Consider the following 27,155-nt stretch of genomic DNA (forward strand, 5'->3'; position numbering starts at 1 on the left):
TTTTTATCTTCTTGATTTATCCATTTCTTCCAGGTTCTCTTGTTTTGTGTGTTCTGTGTCCTAGTATATGGTCTATCTTGGAGAATGTCCTAGGTGCATTGGAGAAGAATGTGCACTCAGCATTTTTGGATAGAGAGCCCTATATATATGAGTATATATGTATATACATATATATAATATATCCACTAAGCCAGTCTCTTCCATTTCTTCCCTTAAAGCCAGTATATCCTTGTTGAGATTTAGTCTGGTTGATCTATCAAGGGCTGACAGGGCTACTCCTGCCTCTGTGCTGGGGAATGGGTGCTCCCCATGCTGCTTGGGGGGTATGTACAATGACAGGGCTTAAATCAGAGTCTTCTGCATCTAAAGCATGACCTGTCTACTGAACTGCCTCTCTGACTGCTGATAAATGTCATTTCTGAATTTGTGGAATTAAACTTGAAATTCCTTCATAATATCTTATAGAGATTCATCAGTCTTAAACAAGTAGCTTTACTACTTATGTAAGATTTATTTTTGGGTTTTTGGGCACTTAGGGGTTACTCCTGACTGTGCTCAGAAATTGCTCCTGGCATGCTCGGGGGACCATATGGATGCTGGGAATCGAATCCAGAGCAGTCCTGTGTTGACCACATGCAAAGCAAATGCCCTACTGCTGTGCTATCTCTCTGGTCCAGATATTATTAATTATAAGCCTTTATACCACTATACAAAAATTAGTAGGAGTTTAAAAAGAACTTCATAACTTATGACAAATCCAACTACAAACATGTGTATAATTATGATTAAATAAAGATATTAAAAAGAACTTGATAACTATGACAAATACATAATTTGAGTAATAAAATATCCTGTTTAAATATAATGAATTTATTTCCAATAGCTTGCTCATTAAAAATAAAATATTTCCATTTATTAAAATGTATTTATCAAGAACAAAATACATAATAAAGTATATACTTCTAGCATAAATATAATCTATTAAATTTATCATCATTACTCATGTTATGATTTACTTTCACTTTATGGTTATTGTGCTTAAAATCATAAATTTAAAAAATAAACATTTATAGGATTCTCAAGTAAGTGCATCTAGTAGTAACTAGTACATTTCATCAGTACTTTCGCTGCAGTCTGGATCCAATATCTGGAGATAAGTTGGTCTTGGGATGGTTGTTCTGGAACAAAATATCAGAATATTCTTTTATTATAGTAGTCATACTTTTTATACTTTATTAGAGTAGTCATACTCAACAAACTCATTCTCACCAATGTAAGGCATTGAGATAACTATAATAGTTCATAATCTTCAATCTTTGCTACAGATATGCTTATAAAAATGCTCTTATCATAATCTATTTATAAATAAAAAACTAATAGTGTTATTTTTCTAAATTTTTGGGTCACACTCAGGGCTTAGTCCCCTGGATCTATGGCCAAGGGCTACTCCTAGTGGTGTTTGGGACCATGTATGGTTTTGTGGATGGAACCTGTGTTGGCAGCATGTAAGACAAATGCATGGCCCCTTGTACTATCTTCTCCAGCCCTCTTCTCTTCTCTTTTTTTCCTTCCCCTTTTGGGAGTTGTTTCTGGACCATACCTAGCAGTGCTTAGGAACAATTTCTGACTATGTACTTAGCATCGGTGCGGGATGACACCCAAATGGAGCTGGCTGCCTGTCAGGCATGAGCCTGAGTCACCTCCTACACTCACTCCAGTCCCTCACTCCTATTTTCCACAGGAAGCTCTTGGAGCCAATCTTTACCTGAGGTGCTGTTTCACGATACACAGCAGGCTAGGGGCCAGAGAGATAGCACAGCAGTAGGGCATTTGCCTTGCAAGTGGCCGACCCAGGACTGATGCTGGTACGAATTCTGGCATCCCATATGGTCCCGCATGCCTGCCAGGAGTGATTTCTGAGCACAGAGCCAGGAGTAACCCGAGGGTCACTGGATGTGGCCCAAAAAAACCCAGAACCAAAACAAAACAAAAAACCCCACAGCAGACTAAAATAGAAAGGTGCTTCGGAAGATACGTGTTAAAATGTCATTCTTTCATCTTGCTTGGCTTCATTTCTGGCTACATCTAGTGATACTCAAGAATCACTCCTGACAGTAGTGCTCTAGGGGACCATAGAGGGGTGGTGGGGACGGAACTTGGTTGGCTGCCATGCAAGGCAAGCACCCTATCCTCTGTGCAGTCACTCTGGATCTCCATTTTTATCTTAAAGTGTAAAGAAAATACTACAAAAAGATGCTCCAAAAAGATGATGTTTTGTAACAAAACAAACAACAACAAAAAAACCCAACCCCACAACCCCTTACCCCCTTAAAAACCCCAAGAATCAAACTTAATGATCAGGACATTGTCTCCAAATGATCAAAAATTAATCAAATTAAATGTAATGCTGGAGATTAAATGTTATTCATAAAAATGTTTGAACTACATTGATCTCTTCAGATCCACGGTCTTCACAGGAGAAAACCCAAGAACAAGAACAAGCCATGAGGGTTGTCCTGGAGATGTTTATCTATTGACTCTACTATCATCCTGTACTGCCAGCCAGTTAGTTCTCTAAGAGGTCAAATGCTCTTCAGGGACAAGTAGGTATTTTCCCCCTTTCTAGTCCCAGTCCCAGCACAGTGTCTCCCATTAGGGAAGAACTTTGAATACAATGATGAAAATGATAAGTTACATAAAATAAAGAAAATTAAGCTTCCATAGTTTACCAAAATAGGAAGGTTCTCTTTTTGTTCTGATTAACTGCTCCTAGACACTGTGATCCCTAAATCTCTTCTGTTTATTTTCTATTCTTTTACACTTGGCATTACTCAGCGACCACTTCCTACTCAGAGGTGTCTGATTGCTCTCAGATATGCTTAGGGAACCACATGATGCCAGGGATCAAATCCAGATCTCCCGCAAAGCACGTATTCAGCCCATGGAACTAATTATTTTAGTATTATTATAATATTATTATATATTATATAATATATTATATGATATATTTTATTATATCATCATTATTTAGTATTTTTAGTATTTTAGTATCCCTGAAAGTATTTTTTTTCTTCCTTTTTGTGGTGCTGAAAACAAGGCCAGGGCCTCACACATTTGAGGCTTGTGTTCTACTAATGGGCTTCAGCCCAGCCGAAGTCAAATATTAAATACTATTTAAGGATCCCCCAGGGAGGGAGGACAGAAAAACCAGCCTTTTTAGCCACTAGAACGAAGGAGCCAGAAATACAGTACAAAAAGTAGGGCACTAGTCTCTCATGTGATAAACTTAAAAAACGCAAGTTCAATTCCCAGCACAACACCATATGGTACTACTAGAAGGGATCCCTGACCTCAGATTCAAGAATAAGTCCTGAGCACTGCTGAGTATACCTCCAAAACAACAACAACAACAAAACAAAGAGGTTAAATCCTTGATTCTATCAAAATACCCTGTAATTAAAAGTTGGTTGGGGAGAAAAACTAGAAGCTAATCTCAACCAAAAAAAAAAAAATCAAAAATAGAAAAATTTATATAGGATTCTTACACATAAAATAAGTTCCCTAAAATAACAGACTTCCATAATACTTACAAGAAGTGGCATTGTTTTTAATGTATTTTTGATGGATGGATTTTTGCAAATAGTTTCTTGTACATCTGGAACAATAACATTAATTTAGTTATGAATATTGAAAGAATAATAAAAATTAAATTTATGGAGGGCACACTTGGTCATGCTCAGGTGTCACTCCTGGCTCTGTACGCAGGAATCCCATATGGGATGCTGGGGATCAAACCTGCATTGATCATGTTCCATCCCTACCTGCTGTACTATTATTTCAGCCTTTATTTTTTGCATGCCCCTTTCCTTCTCTACCATTTTGGAAATTTTATTCTTTAGTTGTGACCCAATAGTAATTAACATAAATGTGGTTATCAACATTAAATGTTAATCTGTATTTTTTATCTAGTTCCTTACTATTTTTGATTTTTTTCTTAGTACAAAGAAGCTACACTTCATCATACATACCAGGCATCCTTCTGTCCTTTCTGGATCTGTACTCAGGAATCACTTCTAGTGGTGCCTGGAGACCATGCGGGATGCTGGGATTGAACCTTGTGCCTACATGCTAAACTATTGCCCAGCCTCGAAAAAGATGTTCTTCTATACTTACAGTGTAATCTTTTATTGATATGATCAAGTGCTTGTAGAACCTTCTGTTCTTCAGCTGAAAGTGCACAGAGGCCGAATTTCTGTGTCTCATTTAAACTCAGATTTGGTTTCTGTTCTTGCTTGTTATTTAGCACAGTTAGAATTTGATCTTTGGCCATTGAAGCTTTTACTAGGTGTTCAGCCATTAGAAATTCACAAGTACTTTCTGAAACTATAGAGAAATTTTACACTAATTTTTATTTCTTTTTGTTTTTGAGAGAAGTTCTTATAATCTAGAGTTGCATATGTTCTGTATCTATATCACAAACAGAAACTTGGTAATTTTCCTGGTGTTTTGCATTTTGTGTTTTGAACCACACCTGGCTGTGCTCAGGGGTAAATCCTGGCTCTGCACTCAGGAGTGTCTCCTAGTAGTGCTCGGTGACCATATGAGGTGCTGGAAATCGAACCTGGATCAGCTACCTGTGAGGCAAGCACCTTATCTGCTGCACTATCTTTTGAGCCCTTATTTTGCATTCTATTCATCAGAATCTTCTATATATAGAATTTTCCTATTCTAAAAATTAAAAACAATGGCAATTGAAAATTCCTAGAGTGCTACCTGAACTAATGAAAAAACACAATGTTTAGATTATTTTTGTCTTGTGCTTTATTCATTGAGAAAATAAAATAGATTGCTTTATTATCAGTATCAATTAATGTAAGTTAAATATAATTAATATAAGTTAAATAAAGTTAAGAGATTATAAAATTAACTGGTTAGCTGAAAGTAATGTACAGTCTAGAAACAAATCCAATTGGCTATAAAAATTTAACATGATGGGATTGTGGTAGTATAGGGAATAAGGTAGTATAAAATTGGAGAGACAGTATAGGGAGTAAAGTAGTCCAAGCTTGGAGATAGTATCGGGTGAGCTAGTTAGTATAAGCTTGGAGAGTTAGATAGTATAGGGAGCAAGATAGTATAAACTTGGATATAGGGAGTAAGTAGTATAAACTTGGAGATAACATAGGAAGTAAGATGGTATAAGTTTGGAGAAATAGTATAGGGGGTAAAGTAGTATAAGCTTGAGGGATAGTTTAGGGAGTAATTAGTATAAGCTTGGAGAGATAGTATAGGGGTAAGGTAGTATGAGTTTCGAGAGATAATATACGGAATAAAGTAATTAAAGGCTTGGAGAGATAGTATAGGGGGAGTTAGTAGTATAAGCTTGAAGGGATAGTATAGGGAATAAGGTAGTCTAAGCTTAGAGAGAGTGTATAAGGAGTAAGACCAATCCTGGTTTCACCCTCTGCACTACTTATGTTTCCTGAACAATGCCAAGAATGATCCCTGACTTCCTGTCCCTAAAAGTGAACATGAAGGAAGATCATTAGAAGACTTGAGGATAAGAAATGTTTTGGGGCTGGTGAGGTGGCGCTAGAGGTAAGGTGTCTGCCTTGCAAGTGCTAGCCAAGGAAGGACCACGTGAGCGATTAGCCAGGAGTAACCCCTGAGCATCAAATGTGTATTAAGAGGTTAGTTTGTTGATGATAAAAGACTCAATCTGGAGTCTCTTTTATAGTATTCATTAAGAAACATAAGAATCAGGGCCAGAGCAATAGCACAGCAGTAGGGTGTTTGCCTTGTGCACGACTGACCCGGGATGGACTAGGGTTTGATTGCTGGTAGGCGTCCCATATGGTCCTCTAGCACAGAGCTAGGAGTAATCCAAGTGCTGCTGGGTGTGGCCCCAAAACAAAACAAAACAAACAAAACCCCCCACCCCCCCCCCCACCCCTTAAACCCCCCAAGAATCAAACTTAATGATCAGAACATTATAGCAAACTTGAGGAAAATAAATATGTCTAAATTTCTGGATTAGGAGATTTATTTTCTTTTTGTTTTGGGTGGGGGGGGGGGTAATCATACCCAGCAGTGCTCAGGGGCCACTCCTAGCTCTGTGATCAGAAATCACTCCTGGTAGGCACGGGGACCATACAGGGTGCAGGGATTTGTACCACCATCCATGCTGAATTGGCCCCTTCAAGGCAAACACCCTACCACTGTGCTACCACTGTGCTCTCTTCTGGCCCTAGATAAGATTTCTTGGAGCTTAAAAATATTGACTAGGGGGCCGGAGAGATAGCACAGCAGTAGAGGCGTTTGCCTCAGGCGCAGAAGGACTGTGGTTCAAATCCCAGCATCCCATATGGTCCCCCTAAGCCTGCCAGGGAGCGATTTCTGAGCACAGAGCCAGGAATGACCCCTGAGCACTGCCGGGTGTGACCCAAAAACCAAAAAAAAAGAAAAAAGAAAAAAATAATGACTAAATTATTAAGACAAAAATATAACTCTACCAAAATATACTCCAAACAACAAGAACACTGATTTAAGTAGTTTTCACTGATGAAGATTCAATTAATATTTCCAACTTTCGGGCCCGGAGAGATAGCACAGCGGTGTTTGCCTTGCAAGCAGCCGATCCAGGACCAAAGGTGGTTGGTTCGAATCCCGGTGTCCCATAGGGTCCCCCGTGCCTGCCAGGAGCTATTTCTGAGCAGACAGCCAGGAGTAACCCCTGAGCATCGCCGGGTGTGGGCCCAAAAACCAAAAAAAAAAAAAAAAAAAAAAAAAAATTTCCAACTTTCTAATATTTGACTGAAAACTGGGCATTACATTTGTGAGGCATGTGCTCTACTAAATCATCTCTCTGACCAAGAATATTGTTTGATAAAAAGTAAGAGCAATGTTTAAAGAAATATGATTTAAGGCCAACTAAAGTTTAATCCCTGGTACTGCTTATGTTTCCTGAGCACCACCAGGAATGATCCCTGGTCATTGGGGGTTGTAGCCCTTTCTCCCTGCTCCTTCAAAGAGACAAATAAAAATGAGTAAAATCTATTTATTTTTTTTTAATTTCTTTTTATTTTTGGGCACACCCAGTGACATTCAGGGGTTACTTCTGGCTATGTGCTCAGAAAATCGCTCCTGCCTCGGGGGACCATATGGGATGCTGGAGGATTGAACCCAGGTCTGTCCTGGGTTAGCAGCATGCAAAGCAAAAACCACACTGCTGTGCTATTGCTCCAGCCCCAGTAAAATCTATTTCTTTGGCCATTATATAAGAATTCATTCTACATGAAGAGAAGAATCTGAGGTAGTGCTGGGCTACATTTTCTGTTGCTTAGGGATTCCCCCGGCAGTACTTGGTGCCCAGACACTATCTGGGATTGAATCAGGATTAGCTGCTTGCAAGACAAGGGCTTTCAACCCATGTGCTATATCTCTCTGTCCTACCACTATAGGAATTCTAAGTGATAAAACTTGAATGGCATTTGAAAAGCCATAGCAATGGGCTTCTTTTGTTCAAATATTCATTATTATTAACATGAGTTTCACTCATAGTATCTCTACTGGGGGGCCAACTGCCCAATTATTTACCCAGTAATGTCAGATTTTAAAATCTGCTAATATATCAATCATATAAAGAAACTGAGGGCTGGAGAGGTGGCGCTAGAGGTAAGGTGTCTGCCTTGCAAGCGCTAGCCACTGGGGGACCTGAGCACATAGCCAGGAATAATCCCTGAGTGTCCAAATGGGTTTGGCTCAAAAAATCAACAAACAAACAAAACAAAACAAAAGAAATTGAAGAGTTAGAAATAAATATTAAATGTAGAAAGATGGTCAATATATTATTGTATAGAATGAAGAAAATTTTCCAGCAACTTAAATATGCAGGTGAGAAGAGTTCAAGTTCCAAAATGTGATATAGCAGAAATGTAAAAGTTATGTGTTTGAGAAAAATAAGAATGAGAAAAATAACTGCAAGTATAAAACTTAGAGAAAATATTCAAACTCAAACATACCTTGATCAATGTGAGAAGCACTTCTACTTTGTTTTGGCTCATTTGATCTTAGGCTGGTTAGTTTGGTCCAAAAATTCTAAAAGAGCAGAATAAATTGTTCCATCTTTGAAATTCATAAAATAAGACACTGTTAAAACTTCTAATTGATGTATATCTCTTTAAGCTATCATCGTTCAAGAAACTAATTTTCTTTACTAGAACATATGTCAAGAATCAGAGGAATAAGACTATTCTATAACTCAATATTTAAAATAGGGTTAGAAAAAAATTTCAGACTATATTGTTTCGGATATTAGGAAGAGGAAAGTAAGTTGAGTGGTATCAAAGTATTAAGTGAAGAGAAGACAAAAATGATCTTCAATTGTTTATTTTAGAGTTATACCGGGCAGTGCTCACTGACTGCTCCTGGCTCAGTGCGTGGTGGACACGCCCAGTGATTCTAAGGCTAGATGGGGTACAAGTGCTTGGATCAGGGTTGGCCACAGTAACCCCTGTGCTACCTCTATGGCTCCCAAAGACTGGTTCCCCCCTTCTGGGCCAAGGGGATAACTCCAAGGGACAGTCCACATGCTTTGATTGCAGGAGACTCAGGTTTGACTCCTGGCACCACGTCTTCCCAAGCATCACTGGTGCGGCCTCCCAAAACAAAACCACCAGAACCCACACACAAATAGTTTTTGTCTTTCATGTTCGTTGTGATGCACAATTTACAGCCACAGCATTCCTTTAAGAACATTCTTTGTTTCAAGCAGTTTTTGGGTAATTTTGCTAAGACTGTACTTACATTTATCTGTTCACAGAACCTTTGTTCTACAGATCTAGGATTTTGTCTTTTCTGCTCTAAAAGAATTCTCCGCTTATTTTCAGCCTTTTGTTTTCCTCTGATAGCAGCAGAATCTTAAACAAAGCCAGTAGAATATAAACATTATACAAGGGGAGTAGATATGTATCTGTGCAAACAAAGAAGTTTTTTTTTTTTTTTTTTTTTTTGGGTCACACCCGGCAGCACTCAGGTTACTCCTGACTCTATGCTCAGAAATCGCCCCTGGCAGGCACAGGGGATGCCGGGATTCGAACCACCATTCTTCTGCATGAAAGGCAAACGCCTTACCTCTATACTCTCTCTCCGGCCCAAACAAGTTGTTTTAATTCATTAGGTCAGCAAACCTTTATTCAGCTTCTCTTAACTATACTGTGTATAGTATAGTTACAATAATAAAATTACCAAAATTTGTCCTTTGAGTTTACTTTTTTTAATATTATAAAACTTAATATTTTCTGGGCATGTGCTGGGGATCGAGCCCAGAACATTCACATAGCATGGCTTTCACCTTTGAACCACATTCTGAGTGGTGATGTTTCATTTGGCCACATGGGGAATAAAACTCAGGGCTTCATACATGCAAAGATTTCATAGTTCTCAGCTAGTTTTATATTTTATTTTATTATTATTTTTGGGGTCACACCCAGTGGTGCTCAGGAGTTACTCCTGGCTCTGTGCTCAGAAATCGCTCCTGGCAGACTCGAGGGACCACATGGGATGCCGGGATTCAAACCTACGTCAGTCCTGGGTTGGCTGCTTGCAAGGCAAGCTGTGCTATCTCTCTGGCCCCTAGTTTTATATTTTACAATAGTGAACTAAAAAGTGTGGTGCTAGGACATGGAGATAAGCAAAATAAAGCAATGCTCTCCAGTGAGGACATATTAGAACTTCAGTTTATGTTTACCTAAAAATCAGTAATCAAATTCGTTATTTATATACACATAGATATATGGTTGACAAAGCACCCTTTTACATATATCATGAACATATTTACACAGCAGACAAAATTCTCTTGAGGAAAAGAAAAGATTCCAAATGAGAGAAGTTCGAAGTGGCAACGTTAGTTAGTGCTCACTTGTCTTCTGTGCTGGCTTAATTTTGTTTTTATTATCGGGCCATACCTGGCAGTGCTTAGGGCTTATTCCTGGCTCTGTGCTCAGAGATCACTCCTGGCAGGGCTCGGGGACCATATGGAGTGCAGGGTATCAAATTTGGGTCAGCCACATGCAAGGCAAACCTCCTACCCACTATACTACCTCTCTGGTTATATAGTTAGATTCTTATACTTGCTTGCTTTGTAGTATAATCATTCATTTTTGTGCTTTATGATTCTAAAAACAGTAAATTCTCAGTCTTGTAAAATGTAGATTATTATTTTTTGGGGGAGAACACCCTATGGAGTTCAAGGTTTCTTGGCTCTACACTCAGGAGTTACTTCTGGGAAGGCTCAGGGACCATATGATGAATCAAAATAGCTTTTATTTAACAAAACCTATTTAGAAAGATGTGAGGGCAAAGAGAAATACATGATCAAGAGAGAACATGGGCTTGTCCAGAGTGGAAAAGCAAGCAAGCAAAGTAATAAAGAGAAAAGCAAAATATGGTCAAGGGAGAAGATGGGCTTGAAGAACAAATAAAGTTTAAATTACTACGAATTATTTTTCTTCTTCAGTTAGACAATCCATTTTTTAGTTACAAAGAAATTTCCCAATTGGGAATATTTACTACATAACTAATCCATGTTTTTGACTTCATCTTCATTCCAAACAGTGTCTGGTATTTTTATTATAGTAAGCAATTCTGCCGTCAAGTTAATTAATTAGTAATACCTACTTAAATAATATTAATCATGGGACTACTCCTGGCACTACTTGGCTCAGTGGTAGTCTTAATATTCCCAGCAATTTGGTGCTCTGGTTAGCAGCGTTTAGGGAACTATGTCGTGCCAGGGATCGAGTGTGGCTTCACACAGGTTCAACATGTATTTTACCACTTGAGCTATCTTTCTTTTTTTTTCTTTTTTGGTTTCTGGGCCACACCCGTTTGACGCTCAGGGGTTACTCCTGGCTATGAGCTCAGAAATCGCCCCTGGCTTGGGGGGACCATATGGGACACTGGGGGATCGAACCGAGGTCCGTCCTACACTAGCGCTTGCAAGGTAGACACCTTACCTCTAGCGCCACCTTTCCGGCCCCTTGAGCTATCTTTCTAGTGAATCATATTAACAGGTGAAATCAGACTTAAACATGAACAGTATAGTTTCTTTAGACTCTCATTTCTCAACTAGGGGCCATATGGCCTGTTATGGTCCTCCAGGACATTGAAAGGGGGCCACAGGTAAAAACTGTATAAGTGGGAAAGACAACAGGCCACACTGTGGGACAAGAGGCTCCTGTAAAGACACAAGGTTGGAAAATATTTGAGAAACTGCTCCAGACTTGACATACTTCAGTAGAGCTGTGAGAATTCTTGAGATGCCACCTAATCTTCAAGAAAAGAATTGTTGGGTGTACCCCCACTCCAAAGTTTACTCACGGGGCAGTGCTTCTGACTACTTACCTTCCCCCCAAGTTCTACTTCTCAACAGGAAGCCAATTCCTACTGGTTAGGGGAAATTTATGGACATCCAAACCATCCCCTCAGGAGAACAGGTTAATTTCACAAGTCAGCCAGATACTGAGGGAATAGTACGCCACAGACAATTTTCAGAAATGCTTGAAGAAAATTCTATCTTTTTCTACACATTACAAACCAGCACACATGCTGCTGTTAAGTCTGAATTTTAACAATTCAAACTTAACATTTTAATAAAAAAACCCCACCATAACCACATTTATCCACTTCTTTAGAGTAAATAGTATCTTTTTTTTTTGTTTTGTTTTGTTTTGTTTTTGGGTCACACCCTTCGGTGCTCAGGAGTCACTCCTGGCTCTGCACTCAGAAACTGCTCCTGGCAGGCTCAGGGGACCATATGGGATGCTGGGATTTGAACCACCTGGGTCCTGGGTCAGCTTCATGCAAGGCAAATGCCCTACAGCTGTCCTGTCTGGCCCTAAATAGTAACTTTTCGTTGTGCATATTTTGACAGGACATTTTATTTATTAATAATGGGATGACAGGATGATATAATTAAGAAACTCTTTGTTCTCTCTCTTTTAAGCAAACAAGTAATGAAATATACAGAAGCTAAAAATATATACTAGGCCCCCCTAGTCCCAAAACATGGCCCCTTGTCTGTTTCTATGCTTTCCCACTTATGTAGATGAGCACATTTGTGCTTCTTTAAAGTTTCAGTGACCAGTTACTTACTACATTAAAGAAAATCAATTATACCTATACATTAGTACCTCTAAGGTGTACCATAGCATACCTCAAATTTCTCAGAAGTTAAAGTACTTGTTTTAACTTATAAAAACACAAATGTCTTACCAGCAGTTTTTCCATTTTTATCTAGAATATTATGTTGCTTTGTCCCCAGGGTAACAGTCTCTTGAGTTTCTTCACCACCAGGACATCTCTGGGTACAGTAGAATGTCCCATTTTGCTGAGTACCCATCTGAGTGCCAATGAAATGATTTCTTGTTGCTAAGGTTTGGCCTTCCGAGTAACCTGTCTGAGATGACATCACAGTAGCTAGCTCAGAACAAACAGCTGAGAACGGGAGGTCACTTTTCTGACTCAATTTGTGTTCTGTTGGAAGTGAATATTTGGGATTAAAACAGTTACTTGCAATATTTTGAGTCTCTTCAGGCATTCTTGGCTGACACTGAAACACTTGAAATTTTTTACCACTTCTAATATTTGGTGGAGGCTGAGAAGGAGGATGAGGTATAAAAGGTTTACTCGGAGCTTGTAAAAGCATGTTGGCTTTGCATGTAGACTGTGGTCGAATGACAGTGCCTTTTCTATTTGGATGCATGGAGCCTGCCTGGACTTTAGCAGGCCTTGTTCTTCTGATGACTTTCACTCCACCTCTTTGCGGGCCAACCCTCTGAGCTCTAGAACCACCACTGGGGGCAGGGGATGGACTGTCCTCTTTTTCTGAGGCTAGCCAGGCCTGTTTAGCGAACTTATAACCTGAAGGAATAAAACATTTCAAAGATACTTGGGCTGTTCCAAATCCTTTTAAACTGGGGACATTTTCTGAGACAGAATCATCCTTTGGCTTTTTGACATCACCAGAACTTATAGTACTACCTGGAATTACGATGGCGGCAGAATCACTTACGGTTTCAGTATAGAGCGTTTGAGAACACGCTTCAGGGAATTCTATTCTATTTAGTGAATTATTCCCTTCAACATTTTTTCCTGAATTTCCAGTTTCGTCAAACCATCGGAGCTTTTTGATGGTCTTTAGAGTTTCTGTACCATCACCTTTTTCTTTTGTTAATTCAATACTATCTCTAATAGCTGCAGCTTTTTTATGACCTATTTTAAAACCTTGGTTTAAAACTAGAGCCTTAACATAATCATGTTCATATTTAGATTCTTTTTTTAAAATACTTTTAAGAAATATTATACCATTTCTTTCATGAATGCTGTATTGTATTTTCTTGTGCTGATCACCCGAGTCAGAATTAGAAATTACATCAGGTGATAATGTTTCAGCTATTTTCTGTTCATTATTTGCAACAGAGTTGTGAGGTATACACGGAGCTTGAAAAATATCTGAAAATAAAGGCAACTTTTGCTTATAGCAATGCAAATATTGTTTTTCTTTTTTAACATCTTTTGGTTTCCCTAATTTAAAAGAACACTGTCCTGTGTTAATGTTTATAAATCCACTTTTTTTTGGTAAAAGCCTTGCTGGCTGTGTATCAGATGGCAAGAGTAAAGGATTTGCTGCAGGGACAAATGAAGTCGGTCCATTTCCTTGAGTTAATTCAGAATATTTCTCGTGATCTGAAAACGGAGGCATTTCCTTGAGGAGAGAATCTGTAGTGATCCAGGCTTTCTGGAATTCAAGTCTCGGGCTCTTAGTAACTAGAGGCTTCTCCATTCTGAAGGCTGCAGCGGAGGAGCTGACTGCCCCCACATTGCTTGTTTCAGAGGGAATTTTCTTTTTGTTATCTTGGACAAATGTGGGCGAAGCACTTACAAAGGTTACAGGATTATCAGCTGAATTTGTGACTCCTTCCATAGTTCTGTTCAGATCAAAAGGATTTTCCCCTTTACTATCAAAACTTTCATGTGAAGCTAGAACACTGGGTTGACTTAAAATATCTGAGAAAGGTACGCCAGTCTGAAGACTTGGGGCATCTAAATTTGTAAGCCAATTATTTATGTGTTGAACTTTAGAGAATGACAGCGTGTCTTGACGAAAGCACCTTTTGTGAAGGTTGGTTGACTGTAGATTTGCTGATTCTGGGACCACAGACTTCTTCTGGGCTGAGGTGGCTGCTTCCTTGCTCAGCAGTGAGTATGGTTTTTCATGGTCCCCAGCCTCCAGACTGTCTACACTGGACAGGACTTCAGAATTGGTTATCTGATTCACTTCATGACAAAACTCCTAAAAAAAAGAAAATGGTTTAAGAAATATAACGGATTGATTTTTTTAAAAACTTTTTTGAAGCTTCCTAAGCTGTACTCAGGGGTCCCAGCACAATAGGGGATATTCAGACAACTTGGGCAGACAGATCAGTGCAGAGCTATGTACAGATCAGTACAGATCAGTTGTGTAGGGTTATACCAGAAACACTCTCCTGGTTTTTATGTTTTGTTTTGTTTTGTGTCACAACTGGTAGCACTTGGGTTACTCCTAGCCCTGTGCTCATAAATTACTCCTGGCAGGCTCAGGAGACCAGATGGGATGCTGGAGATCAAATCAAGATTTGCCAAATGCAAGGCAAACGGCCTACCCGCTGTGCTATTGCTCTGGCTGCGCCCCCATTTTGATTTTTGAGCTTTGCTGCTGTTGCTTAGTTAGTGTATGAATCACGACAAGTTTGTAAATTCAAACCTTATACTATTATTATTATACCATAAGAAATATCATATAAGTGAATTACTCAAAAAAAGTGCATGAAATTTTCAGGAAATCAAAGAAAATATATAGTCACTTTTGGATGGTGGGGAGGGTGTAGTAAAATCCTTCTTGAGAGAGAACAAAAACACCTTTTCTAGCAAATTGACATATTTTTACTAAGAACTTAATCACATGTATTATAATTTCAGGTTGTATTTTATAACCCAATATCTAATCATTATATACTTATAGTTTTTGTATTCATCAGAAACTAACTTATAAAGCATATTTTTGTGTATGACAGAAAAATAATAAAAAAACTGAAAAATTAGTAAAAGTACGAAAAATATTAAAAAATTTCTCAAGTGTCTGATGAATTTGTGTCAACTGATTCACATTCATTTTCACTATTGGCAAAATACCTTTAGCGGAGAAACTGAAAAAAAAAAAAGGGACAAGATTATTATCTATGAAAACATCACTAACAGTTTCATACTTGCAAACTGCTTAGATGCTGATCTTCTAAGAGTTTCTGAGTCTCCTCCAGTTTAAGCTGGAACACATATTTATTAGCAGCCAGGTTTTCCCCGCTGTTTCCCTTCCTTTCTTGATCACACGTGATGTCGAATAAGAGAGGTTTCTGATGCTTGTGATCACTTTTTGACAAGGATAAGGGCAAGGCATTATCTACAGCTCTGTGAACCAAATATAAAAAAAATGGCTTAGCACATTTAAATGAAGTTTTATTTATATGCACACATTTGTGACACATACGTGTAATCTATGTGTTCAGATAATTACATTTAAGGATATTGGAGGAATACAGAGAGTGGAAATTTAAGGCAGGCAATAGACAAAAAAATTGTTGTGGATGCCAGAGAAATACCGAGGGCTAGGTATTGCCTTCTACACAGCCAAATGTTGGTGGGATATCAGGCACTGCATGGTTCCTTGAGCACTAACAGGAGTGATTCCCTGAGCACAGAGCCAGGAATAAGCCATGAACACTGCAATTCCAACCCCACACTCCACCCCTCCAACAAAAAATGATGGTGGGATAACAGTGATGATAAAATATTTTGTCACCTTCATGTGGAAGCACCCCAGCTGTTCTTCCATTATTAAATTTCATTCCTCTACTGCTTGGGTAAAAGTACACGGAAATAAATAAAAGTACACATAAATGTGTTGGTTAGCCCTCATCTTTTTGAGAACATTTCTGTCTGCAAAATAATTTTCTGCACTACTTTTAGTTCTAAGTTGATGTCATGGCTGGCAAAACTCTAACAAAGTTGTTTGAGAATCTGGGCAAACAGAAATGGTAAGAACTACATGTTAGGAATTACTGTTCCTGGTTTGGAAACCAAGCTCTCACTCTATTGAGGAGAATATAAACATCTGTATTTCTGATTGTATTGCACATGTAATTCTGGTTTTCATGTCCCAGAGGGGTCCCTTTAATGCAATCTACTGTTGGATCCATAGTGCCATCAACTAACTATATGTGGATGACATTATCTTTTGCTATAATTTAATATCTTCCTTTTGGTGGGGTGGAGGCACACCCAGCAATGTTTAGGAGCTACTTTTGGCTCTCTTCTTAGGGGTTACTCTTGGTAGTGACTGGGGGACCATGCAGTCTTAGGGACTGAACAGAGGCTCTTGCACATGAAACATGCACTTCATTCAGCAGAAAGAAACACATACCCCTAGTCTATTTCCTTTATTTTCTTTTGTAAAATTCTGCATTCCTGTGACACTTCTAATAGTTAATTTTCCACTTATTTGCACAGTGAAAAACCAGAACAAAGGAAGATTTAGTGGAAGATGAGATGGAGATGAGGCATATCAAAGATCTGACGGCTGTTTCCTTGGGATCAGAAATGTGAATGCCAAGGGAAATTATTTACAATTCCTTTGAGTTTAGTTATCCAGTCCAATGATGATAAAAGTATTTGGGGTGGGGCTCAAACATGGCAGGTGACATATACTTATCTCCAACACCCATATATATCTTTATTTGGATAGTTGGGAATGTCAAGGCCAGTGAGTACTACATGATTAACTTCTTTCATGACCATGGTCTCTCAGAAGAACAAGAATGTATTTAACACAAGTTCTTGAACAGTGAGAACATGTTTCTCTCTCTAACTGGCAGGCTTTCCTGCACTTTTCCCATTAACTCATCATTCCCAAACAAAACACTGGTAAATCTATAAAATAACTAATAAACTCAATTTAGTTACCTTTAAAGTTGTCGTCTTTCAACTTTTTCTTCTCTATTTCTTTCTTCTCTACTCCACTTGCTTCTCTTCTCTTCTCTACTTTCTTCCCCCAGTGAGGAGGATTAAAGGGATGGATAGGAATAAAAGAAGATGGGGAGGTGCAAAGAAAGGGAGAGTGCAGCAAGGGGGGAAAGGAAGAAGAAATCATAAAGGATGAAGAACCAGGAGAAATTGGAGAGGGAAAACCTAAATAGGTTGTAGGCAAGCATGGAGAAGGAGATGAATGTACTGGGGAGGGGAAAAGAGGGAGAGATGGAGGTATGGAGGGAGAGAGAGAAGAGGAAGAAGAAGGGGAGGAGAGAGCAGATGAAGAGGAAGAAAATTTTACAGAGGGTGAAGAGGAGGAAGGTGAAGGAGATGTAGACAGAGAGGAGGAAGGTGAATGATAAGGCAGTGGTTGAGAGAGAACTGAGGAAGATGGATGATCTACAAAGGATCGAGGCAGCTTTGACAATGTTGGGGTTGGTTCAGTGGGTTGCTGGACTGACTGAAAAGGATCTAAGCTAGTAGACCTTTCAGGCAATGGAGCAATGTAAGGATGAGTGGGGATCTGTTGGTGAGAGGGAAGACTGGACAAACAGGAAGACTTCAAAACAGGGAGTGCTTCTAAAGGGGTTGGAGTAACAGTGAGTCGAGCTGGAAGGGAACGTCGAACAAGGGCAGGTATTAGAGAGGCCGGGGTAGAACGCTGTGTGGGAAGGAAATATTTGGGTCTGTAGGTTTTGTAAAATAACTTGCTCTCTGAGTCAAGATCAGGGGCCACGGAAGAACGTTGGGGTGGGTGGGGTATGTGGTCAGGAGGGCCAGAAGGAATTGGGGCTGGCAGTTGAGAAAAATTGCTAGAAAAGTGGGGAGTCGCTGGGACTGGAGGGTGAGGAAGATGTTTGACTGGGCTGGACATTAATGGGGTCGCTAAAAAGGTCTTTGGACGAGCAAAGGGGACAGACGGTCGGAGGGGCAGAGGTTGGGGCTGGCGCTTGTGAGACCCAGTTGGGTAGCTGGGAAGAAGCAGGGAATGCTGGGGGAAGAGCAGAGCCCGGGAAGGAGATCGCTGCTCAGGCAGGAAGGAATCAGGTGTGGAGGCAGCTGGACAGGCAGGCATGGATCTGCACAGGTGGAAAGCATTGACAGGCATAGAGCGAGCCTTGTTAAGATGAAGTCTGTTTTACTGGGTTTCCTCTACACTTTTGATTCCTATTCAGTGCTTTGTCTTTAGGGAACATGCATGGAATTCTGAACATGTATCACCAGTATCTGCTCACATAGTTGAGAAGTGTATATAAATTATGTTTTTCTTTTCTCCTTACTTTTATGAGTGGTCTCACATCTAATAAGTCTAATAGAGATAATAAAAACAGGCTAGACAATCTGGTTTAAAGTCTTGGTGTCAAGGGCAAATCAAGGTCAAATTGACCACCATTCAACACTGGTTAGACTTTGCAGATAAGCTGTGACTGAGAATTGACTGACCTTAATTATATGGATATTGGAGATAGGTATCTAAGAACACAATTTTAAGTTACTAAAATCCTATATGGGAGACCAGTGGGCCAAATATATTCTTCAAAAAATTTCTGAAAGTTTATTACTTTTTTTTTTTAAGTTTATTACTTTTAAGGTTAGTCTTCACTAACATTTTATTATTTGGGGGGCTACACTCAGTAGTGTTCAAACAATTATTCTGGCTCTGTGCTTGGGAACCATATGGTGCCAGGGATTGAAAACAGACCTACCACATACATGGCATGTGCTCAGCCCATTGAGCTATTTCTCCAGTTTTGTATTATCTCATTATTTCCTGAACCAGCCTCTATTTTCACATAAACATTATTCTCTGATTTTTCTTCAGGCTTAAGCACTTTATCCTTTAGATGATCATATTACCAATATTTTATACATTTCACTAGTTTTTTCACGTTACAATTTTGTTTTGTTTTGGCCACACCTGGCTGTGCTCAGGGATCATCGTAGCAGGGCTTGGGGGACCATATGTGGTGCCAAGGACAAAACCTGGGTCAGTTGTGTGCAATGCAAGTACCTACTCCACTATATTATATCTTTGGAGCTTCACATTACAATAATTTTTATGAGTATAACTTCTACTTCTTTGCAAGTGTCAGCCCTGTAGGATCGCAGCAAATCTGATGGGAGAGTTACATAGAAGCCCACCAAGTTCAGTGAGTCTCAACAGTAACACAGAAGCTCAACTGGCACCAACCACAGCCCAGGAAATCCTTAGACACCTTACTAACACCACTGAGTGTTAGAATGATGTTTCAAAATGACTCGTGTTTATCTAAGTTTTGATAATTCCATTTGCTTTGTATTGTAACACTATGAAGTAAATTTGTTTGTGTCTGCAAATGGACAGGCCTGGGTGGTGGGTGGAAAATTGGGGGCAACGGTGAAGAGAAGGTCACACTGGTGGTGGGACTGGTATTAGAATATTCAATGCCTGAAACACCTGTAGTATGAACAACCTGGTAAATCAAGGTGTTATAATTTTTTTAAATGCTCAGGAAAAAATTGTATTCCCTTGTATATAGGTAAGTTTACTTGTAAATTAAAAATATGTTGGTATTTTGTATTCTGTGATTCAATCATATTGAACTCCTAGTAAATACCATTCCTAAAATTCTTAGCTTTTGCACATACTTTGGATAGAAAGCATTTAATAACTTGTTCCATGATTCAGACTTTCTGCAAAGTTTGCTGGACAGTTTTTAATTCCATGAGGTCTTTCCTGAATAATAATTGAAACTGAAAGGGTAAATTTATTTGTTGTTAGTTATTATCAGGTAGATATTATTGGTCAATATTAGTATTGAAAAATGTTATTTAATAACAATGAAAAGGTAAAATGTCTAAATTATAGATCTAATTTTCCCTTTTTCTTTTGGTAACTACAGGAATCAAATTCAGAGAGGGCCTCATATTTGCAAAGCATCAATTGTTTTTTTTGGGGGGGTCACACCTGGCAGTGCTCTGGGGTCACTCCTGGCTCTATGCTCAGAAATTGCTCCTGGCAGGCTCGGGGGACCATATGGGATGCTGGGATTCAAACCACCATCCTTCTGCATGCAAGGCAGATGCACTACCTCCATGCTATCTCTCCAGCCCCAAAGCATCAGTTTTAACTCTGATCCAAATCCTTAGCTTTATATAAAAATTAAATAGTATCATTGCCTTTTGGCATTCTTCTTTTTTTTTTTTTCTTTTATTTCTTTTTGGTTTTTGGGTCACACCTGGCAGTGCTCAGGGGTTATTCCTGGCTCCAGGCTCAGAAGTTGCTCCTGGCAGGCACGGGGGATCATATGGGACGCTGGGATTTGAACCGATGACCTCCTGCATGAAAGGCAAACACCTTACCTCCATGCTATCTCTCAGGCCCCTTTGGCATTCTTCTTCTATATTTTTGAACTATTATTCACTTCTTTTTTTTTTTTTTGGTTTTTGGGCCACACCCGGCGGTGCTCAGGGGTTACTCCTGGCTGTCTGCTCAGAAATAGCTCCTGGCAGGCACGGGGGACCATATGGGACACCGGGATTCGAACCAACCACCTTTGGTCCTGGATTGGCTGCTTGCAAGGCAAACACTGCTGTGTTATCTCTCCAGGCCCATTATTCACTTCTTATATAATACATTTGGGATTTCTTTTAAAATTCTATACTAAGCGCTCAGAAATTTCCCTTGGCTTGGGGGGACCATATGGGACGCCGGGGGATCAAACCGCGGTCCTTCCTTGGCTAGCGCTGGCAAGGCAGCCTCTAGCGCCACCTCACTGGCCCCACCCTTATAGTTCTAAAGAGTATAAATATTGATGAACATCTAGAAAAATAAATGAAAAATATAAGATGTCAGAGGTGTCCTGTTCCTCTTAGATGCCATGTTCAAATTATCCTAGAAAGGAACCAGGATATTCATAGCCTTTTTAAGACACCAGGAAAGACTCTCAGTGAAGAAATAATCAGTTTTACATAAAGTTACTCTCTTTACCTAGATTTATATGACTATAGGCAACAGTTCTTTACTATCAGAGAAAATAAAACAGAACAACTAGTATCAGCATTTTAAAATTATTTTGATTATAGTTTCCATAAAAATGTATTCAACAAAGACAGCATTATAATTCAAATGGTAACAAATCAGAATGTTAGACTAGAAGCAATTTGCTTTTCATTCCACCTCAATTGAAACTGTGAACATAAGATAAAAAATTCTTAAAGTTGAGGGATAACTTATAAATATGTGTAAAGTCTGAAAATAGTCTTCAAATTATATAAAGAATTGTACATAATAATAAAAAATTACTTACCTCCAGTTTATTGTTGGTCTGTGGGAAGAGGGAAGGTTTACTTCTGATTTTAAATTGGATTCCTGAATTTGTTTGAGAGCCTCTTCTAGAGGAGGAACTGACTTTTGAAAAACTAAAGGGACAGTAGAAAAATAAATGAGCACAAAATCACTTCCTCTTCAATGGTGTATTTACACATAATAGCTCAATGATAAAATAAATACTACCCTAAAATATCTTTACAAAAGCATAAAAACCTTAAATTTAGATAATTCCCTAAAGAGGTATTGTTTCCTCAAAATTCTTATAATCAAGTTTAAGAACATTTCTCTACAAAAAAGAAACTCTGAACTATCTAGCTAGGTTCTTCATTTGGCCAAACGAAGTCCATGTTTCCTATGTTTGGGATTTTAGTTTCACAAATCCCTGAAAATATTAGAATTCTTCTTGTGAAGAAAAGGGGGAGGTAATAACAATGTCAATTAACATTTATTGAGTATTATCTTTTTCTGTAATTAAAGTGAAATTCATTTTAGCATTAGATTAGTTTCCAATTCGAGCGATAATATTTTAAACACCTTAAAATATTAATAATTGTCTTAGGGCTGGAGCGATAGTGCAGGGATAGGGCATTTACCTCAAACCCAGCTGACCCACGATGGATCTGGGTTCATTCCCTGCATCCCATATGGTCCCCCAAAGCCAGAAGCGATTTCTGAGTGCATATCCAGGAGTAACCCCGGAGCATCACCGGGCATGGCACCCAGACAAAAAACAAAACAAAACACACACACACACACACACATACACACAAAACCATAATTTAGTCTTCAAGAGTCTGTGAGGTATACTATCTGAATAACTATTTTACAGCTCAAGAAACTGATGTTTAGGGGCCAGAGCTGTGGCACAAGTGGTAAGGCATTGATTGCGCTAGCCTAGGACAGACTTCAGTTCGATCCCCAGGTATCCCAGATGGTCCTCCAAGCTAGGAGCTATTTCTCAGCCAGGAGTAACCCCTGAGCATCACCGGGTGTGGCTGAAAACCCACCTGCACGGAGTCATTATTTGGCCACATATCAATATCCCATGGTAAACAATCTCAAATCAATCCCTATCTCCCTTCTTTGAAGCCTTCTGCTGTGTACATTGGTACTCAAAATACTCTTCTGCCAATAAATAAAATGAAATTGATAATTGGTTTCAACTTACTTTTTGTTTTTGTTATTTTTGAGGCCACATCTGTCAGTACCCAGGGCTTAATCCTGGCTCTGAACTCAGGGATAACTCCTGGTGGGGTTCAGGGAACTATACGGGGTATCAGGGATCAAGCCCAAGCTGGCTGCATGCAAGGCAAGTGCATTGCCCTTTGTACTGTCTCTCTAGCCCTGGTTTAACTTATTTTTGTAATCTTTGTTTCTCTTCCTGCACCCCTGGCTCCATCCTTAATATACTTTAAAATTGCTGAAATACATGCTACTCTATCTGGTATGTATTTTTTAATTTTCTTTTTCCTTGGGAAAATGTTCATCCTAATGAAGTGATTTTTCAAGGGATTGTATCCTTAATGTTTCTATATAGGCATAGTGTTCTTTCCTTTGTACTCTCATAATACAAAACAGCAGTCTTAGAATTTACTCTAGAAATTAGTGTATTTATTGGCATGGTTTATAGTACTCTCATCTGCAAAACAAAACAAAAACAAAAACAAAACCCAAACCCTTTTTTTTAAAATAGAGATTCTCTGCACCTCAGCTTAATTTAGGGATAAACAGAACATATGATTGCTGAATACAGAAGGGATCTACTTTTATGTTAAAGCTTTGACATTTAGTGTGGCTCAACATAAAAATAAAGCAAGATTTAACATTTGTTAAGTGTCCTAATATTTAAGATATCAGATTTTGTAGACATAATGCCAAAGAGCTAATCATACTCATAATTTAAACCTTTGACAGGTTTCAGATTTTATATAGTCTTTTTATCTTTCCATTCCTTAAACATCAATTTCAACAACAATATACATAAAGTGTTAGATGGATTCTAATAAATTGAAACCAGATGTTAAAATTTCTTTTTATTAAATCAATTTTCATAAAGAAAGCATTACAAGCTTGTATAAAGTAGACTGAAGCTTGAGCTTTCAAGGCTTACTAAGAGAGTAAAAATATTTCCAAATTAAATTTAAATTATTTTTAATATCTGATTAAAGTGCGATAACTGATAACTGCTTAATATATACCTTTATATATACTTATATCTATATATTTGTATGCTGATAATATTTATATGTATGTATATCATACAATATGTATATGTATGTTTTGGGGGACATACCCAGGGCTACTCAGGGCTTATTCCTGATTCTGTGCTTAGGTGTTAATGTATCTAACGGGGGTTACTGCTAATGCATCTTTAAGGGGTGATGAAGCCCCCCTTCCATGGTCAATAGACTGGGACATGCCCCCCTGTAATGGTCAATTGACCAGTTATAGAAGAAGAAGCCTGGCAGTTGGTAGGAGGGCCCAGGAAAATACGGGGTGAGAACCTGGCCTTATGCAGCATAAGCAGCATCAGACAGATGCACCTTGCTCCCCCTTTACTCAATTCTCTCTTTCTCTCTGCATGGAATATAGCAGTTTGGCCCCGAAGCTACAGGCCTCCTTCTCCTAGCTCTCTGATGATTCATTCTCTTTCTTTCTCTCTATAATTCTCTCTTTCTCCTCCCCCCTCCCACTGATTAAGCTAAGTTTCAGTTTGCTACAATTAGGGATCACTCCTGGCAGCACTCTGGAGAACATTTGGGATGTTAGGGATTGATTTGGTTGGCCACATGCAAAGCAAACACCTTATCCACTGTACTACTGCACCAGCCTCAGTATGCTGATATTTTTAATTTAATTTTTCATTCTTTGTTTATGGGCCACACCTCGTGGCGCTCAGGGGTTATTCTTGGCTCTGACCTCAGAAATTGCTCCTGGCAGGTTTGGGGGACCATAAAGGATGCTGGGGATTGAACCCAGGTTGGCTGCATGCAAGGCAAACACCCTACCACTGTGCTATTGATTTCAGCCCCCTCATTTTGTTTTTTAATTTATTATTTTATTCAAGTCAAATATGATTCCAACTTCCACATCTTTCATAATGTTTAAAATGAAGGTACCTGCTCTCCTCTGCTGTGAAAAAGGAATATGAGCACGTTGGAATTTTTCTGTAACTTCCTCAAACTTCTGTTTTCTTTGCTGAAGTATTTGCTCTCTGATTTGGTATTCTCTTTCTTCTTGTTCTTTTCGTTTCTCTTCAAAAGCTCTATATTTAAAACAGAGTAGATAACAAAATTAGGTAACAAACTTTAAAAATCTCAACGTAGAATAGGTTCAAAACAATCATTATTCATCTTCATAATTCAGAAGTTTATTTATTTAGAAATAACATTACAATAAAAAAGAAGATACTTTACTCAGAATTTTAATATTATTGTAAGTGGTTATTTTCAGAACCTCATACAGGTTTCTTGCAACTGAGAATTGCAATGTATTTCCACAATAACAACATAGTTACCCAATAGTCTTCTTTGTTTTTGGGTCATATCCTGTGGTGCTCAGAGGTCACTCCTGGCTCTGAGATCAGTTAGGGCTCAAGGGACTATAGAGGGTTCTGGAAGTTGAATCCAACTTGGTTGCATGCAAGTCAAACATCCTATGTGTGCAGTATTTATCTATACCCCAAATTTATTTATAAGGCTAGTATAAGATTGAAATTTGACAAAGACATTACAGAAAATATAAGATTGAAATTTAGCATAAGATTGAAATTTGACAAAGACATTACAGAAAATATAAGATTGAAATTTGACAAAGACATTACAGAAAATGTAAGACTGAAATTTGAAATTACAGAAAATATAAGCCACCAAGGATTTAGGTTAAAGGGCTGGAGCACATGCTTTGCAATTGGGAGTCCTGGATTTGGTTCTGGCACCACACAGTTCACCGGAGTCTGCTGGGAACGACTCTGGTGCACCACCAGGTGTGTGTCAAACAACAACAAATGACTAACCTACACTCCTCACAAGCATCACAAAATTTTTTTTCAAAAATATCTCAAATAAAAGTGAGCAGTTTACATCAAGAATGATTCATTGGGGCCGGTGAGGTGGCGCTAGAGGTAAGGTGTCTGCCTTGCAAGCGCTAGCCAAGGAAAGGACCACGGTTCGATCCCCCAGCGTCCCATATGGTCCCCCCAAGCCAAGGGCAATTTCTGAGCGCGTAGCCAGGAATAACTCCTGAGCATCAAATGGGTGTGGCCCGAAAAACCAAAAAAAAAAAAAAAAAAAAGATTCATCATTACCAAGTGGCAGTTATCTGTGAAGTCAGGGGGTGATATAGTGTTTCTAAGTTAATCAGTACAATTCACCACTGTGACAAAATAAATAAAAAAAAGGCATACCAACTCTCTGTCATCAAAATAAGTGCAGAATTATTTTGACAAAATCCAATGACATTTGTGATTAAAAACTGCCGATTAGGAATAGGGAAAGAATTTTCCTCTTCACTCTGACAAAAATGTGAATTGCCAAAACTTCTTAGCTAAAAGGGTAGATAACGATGAAATGATGACAACTGTGGGAAGGCAAAGATGCTCGCTCAAGTTACTTCCATTCCCCATTACACTGGAGGTCCTAGAAGGATCATAAGTCCAACACAAAGTAAAATGCATATCAAGTGAAAAGAGGGAAGTCAAATTATATTTTTCAATGATAAGACTAAATTGAAATTATTTTTGGAGCTAAGAAGTGAACTTAACAAATTCTTAGAATATACAAAGAAGGAAATAAAGTTCTATTTCCAAGCAACAAGTAATAAAAAAAATTAAACAATTACTTGTAGCATTACAAAAATATAAACTACATAGGGGACTTGAGAGATGGCTAGATCACAGATCTGCATATGAAGGTCACAAGTTTGAGAGCCCCATCATCAAAGGGTCCTCCAAGCACAGCTGAGTGTGGTGTTGGTGGTCTGTGAGCACCACTGTGGTTGCCCTGGCAGGTTTTGTGCTCCTGAGTCTAAGCAGCACCATCATGTCTGCTGAGAGGGGAGGTGCTGATGATCACACTAGAGGGGGTACAAGGACATTGAAGGAGGGTCAGGGGCACACTGGTAGTTCTGTGCAGTAATTTTATACCTCAGTACCATAGGCCTTAACATTACTGTAACAACTTAAAATATAATGATTAAAAACAAGACAAAATGGGACAGGAGAGAAAGCATAGATTTAAGGCAGTTGCTTTTGTATGCAGCTATCCTTAATTTAATGCCCAGCACCTCTGATATCCTTGCCAATAGTGGTAGTACTGCCAAAAAGTGATTCTTGAGCATAGAGCCAAGAGAAATTCCTGAGCACAATTGGATGTGGTCCACAAACACCTCCAAGTAATATAAAAAATTAAATAAAAACTAGAGAAGGAAAAAGTTTTCTCCATCACTGCTAGCTGTAATTTTCCCTTCTTAAACTTGAAGTGCTATATCTAGTTATGATAAAAATAGAACAGACACCCCAGACTTCACTGTTACCCAGTGGCAAATGACAGTGCAACCTCAATATCAGGATAAAGACATTAACACATTCAAAAGAACACATTTCCATCAAAGATTTTTCACATTTCCCAGCCCCTTCTCTCCTACATCCACCTCCAAGAATCACTAATTTGTTCTCATTTCCAAATTTTTTCATTTCAAGTGTTATATAAATGGAACCATACTG

The 27,155-nt window shown here is 38.8% G+C and overlaps 2 protein-coding genes across 3 annotated transcripts in view; one reads left to right on the forward strand and one right to left on the reverse strand.

Annotated features, from left to right (window-relative positions):
- The window catches only part of TMEM123 (transmembrane protein 123), a 639,759-nt gene that overhangs the window by 271,499 nt on the left and 341,105 nt on the right, over positions 1 to 27,155 (forward strand). The window lies entirely within an intron of this gene.
- The window catches only part of CEP126 (centrosomal protein 126), a 33,737-nt gene continuing 7,580 nt past the window's right edge, over positions 999 to 27,155 (reverse strand). Inside the window, exons 3-11 of the mRNA XM_049778550.1 lie at positions 24,553 to 24,698; positions 21,411 to 21,522; positions 15,306 to 15,504; positions 12,274 to 14,353; positions 8,806 to 8,918; positions 8,022 to 8,097; positions 4,174 to 4,383; positions 3,591 to 3,655; positions 999 to 1,178 (exon numbers count right to left, since the gene is read on the reverse strand). Coding sequence (XP_049634507.1) covers positions 1,116 to 1,178; positions 3,591 to 3,655; positions 4,174 to 4,383; positions 8,022 to 8,097; positions 8,806 to 8,918; positions 12,274 to 14,353; positions 15,306 to 15,504; positions 21,411 to 21,522; positions 24,553 to 24,698 — 3,064 coding nt within the window. The 3' untranslated portion in view covers positions 999 to 1,115. The remainder of the gene's footprint in view (positions 1,179 to 3,590; positions 3,656 to 4,173; positions 4,384 to 8,021; positions 8,098 to 8,805; positions 8,919 to 12,273; positions 14,354 to 15,305; positions 15,505 to 21,410; positions 21,523 to 24,552; positions 24,699 to 27,155) is intronic.

Source organism: Suncus etruscus, chromosome 8 (assembly GCF_024139225.1).
Source record: "Suncus etruscus isolate mSunEtr1 chromosome 8, mSunEtr1.pri.cur, whole genome shotgun sequence".
Classification (NCBI taxonomy): domain Eukaryota; kingdom Metazoa; phylum Chordata; class Mammalia; order Eulipotyphla; family Soricidae; genus Suncus; species Suncus etruscus.